The 1,480-nt window shown below is 42.5% G+C and overlaps 1 protein-coding gene across 1 annotated transcript; it reads right to left on the reverse strand.

Annotated features, from left to right (window-relative positions):
• Positions 1–114: 114 nt before the first annotated feature.
• LOC111656348 (nucleoprotein TPR-like) lies at positions 115–1,431 on the reverse strand (the record flags this gene model as incomplete). The annotated part of the gene is made up of 3 exons (XM_023408070.2): positions 1,222–1,431; positions 498–568; positions 115–314 (listed from the first exon to the last, which is right to left on the reverse strand). Coding segments are annotated over exons 1-3 (397 nt in total), but the record flags the coding sequence as incomplete, so codon positions are not given.
• Positions 1,432–1,480: the final 49 nt, after the last annotated feature.

A 1,480-nucleotide genomic window follows, 5' to 3' on the forward strand; every position in this document is an offset into this window, starting at 1 on the left:
TAAAATAGTTTATTATTATTATTACTAATAATATGTAACCATTACCAGTGTATTTAAAGTTAAGATAATAAATATAAACTGCTAACTTATACTTTCTCTTAAACTCTTCCTCACCCTCTTGACTGTCAGTCTGTGTGGTCGGCATGACGGTGGCGGTGGGTGTCGGGATGGGGACAGTTGCCGGGGTAACCATAGGTCGGATGCTGGCACGGGGCGTGGCCTTGCTACCATGGGAGGGGCTTGGCTTGTTGCTAGGAGACGGAGTACTCGGGGTGGGTCGGATGTTAGCGGTGGGAGGCTCAGACAAGCTGGAGCTGATGGAACAACAGTTATTATGTTCATTTGTTTTCACCACAGTTTTCATGTTGAAATAGTTTCTCTTGTTTGTTCTGCACAGTGTTTGTGAAGCGAACAGCAGCTTCATCCACTGAACGAAAGTTTACCATCATTCACAACAGTCATGTTTGTGCATGTGAGTGCATGTGTCCAGTAGTCACCTTCCCCTGTCCTGGGCTGGACTCTTCAGAGATATCTGTCTCTGGTCTGCAGATCTGGGCTGATCACCCACCTGAGGGCAAATACACGTTTGTATTATTGTAGTTAGATGATGGAGAAAAACACAGAGGAACACTCATCTGAAAAAAAGATAATCTGAGATTTCGAGAATTAAGTCACAAAACAATGAGAGAGAGTCATAACATTTGAAGAAAAAAAGTCTCAATATTTTGAGATTAAAGTCGTACTATTTTAATATTTCAAGAGTAAAATCTCTGTAGGTCACATTTAAGTCGACTTCTTATTATCGCTAAAACCTGCAGTGTCATGTTTTCCTCTCCTCCTGTGGGTTAGGGTTAGTACTCTGTCATACAGATAGATGCCTGTCACAGTGTGGGTTTGATCATATGATTTACTTTATAAGCTTTGATCGCTTCATGATGCCACGACTCTTTGTCTCTCAGGCGTCTGGATCAAACCATCCGCTGCGTCTCATTTTCAGTTCAATATCAATATCCTATAATCTCAGACTATTTCTTCCAAACAGTGGCCATAATACTTTTTTTTGTATAATTCAAATATTCATTGCATGTTATGCTAACAGAAAAGGTAAAAGAAAAAGCCATACATATGATCACACATATAATCATTGCATAAAACTAAAACTGTACTGGTGTTAATGAACATCTGAGCCAGACTGTAAAGGCGGCTGCTAAGGTTTCCCACCTTAGCTCCGCTCTGGTCCTGTGGTTCCTCTCTGGGGTCGGAGTGCGTCTGTGTCTCCCTCAGTTCTCTCAGCTCTCTGTCCAGACGAAGAAGTCGACCTTCGTACTGAGACTTGAGGGCGTTCATTCTCACCTCCAGTTCCTCCTTACTCTGTTTCAGCTCGTCTATCTCCCCACTGAGCTGCTCCTTAGCACCTACAGGTCACAAATGTAAATTACTCTTCGACCAGTTCACTGTGTGTGTGTGTGTGTGTGTGTGT

The sequence above is a fragment of the Seriola lalandi genome, unplaced genomic scaffold (genome assembly GCF_002814215.2).
Source record: "Seriola lalandi dorsalis isolate HSWRI2012SDOR001 ecotype SW California unplaced genomic scaffold, Sedor1 jcf7180001958209, whole genome shotgun sequence".
NCBI lineage: Eukaryota > Metazoa > Chordata > Actinopteri > Carangiformes > Carangidae > Seriola > Seriola lalandi.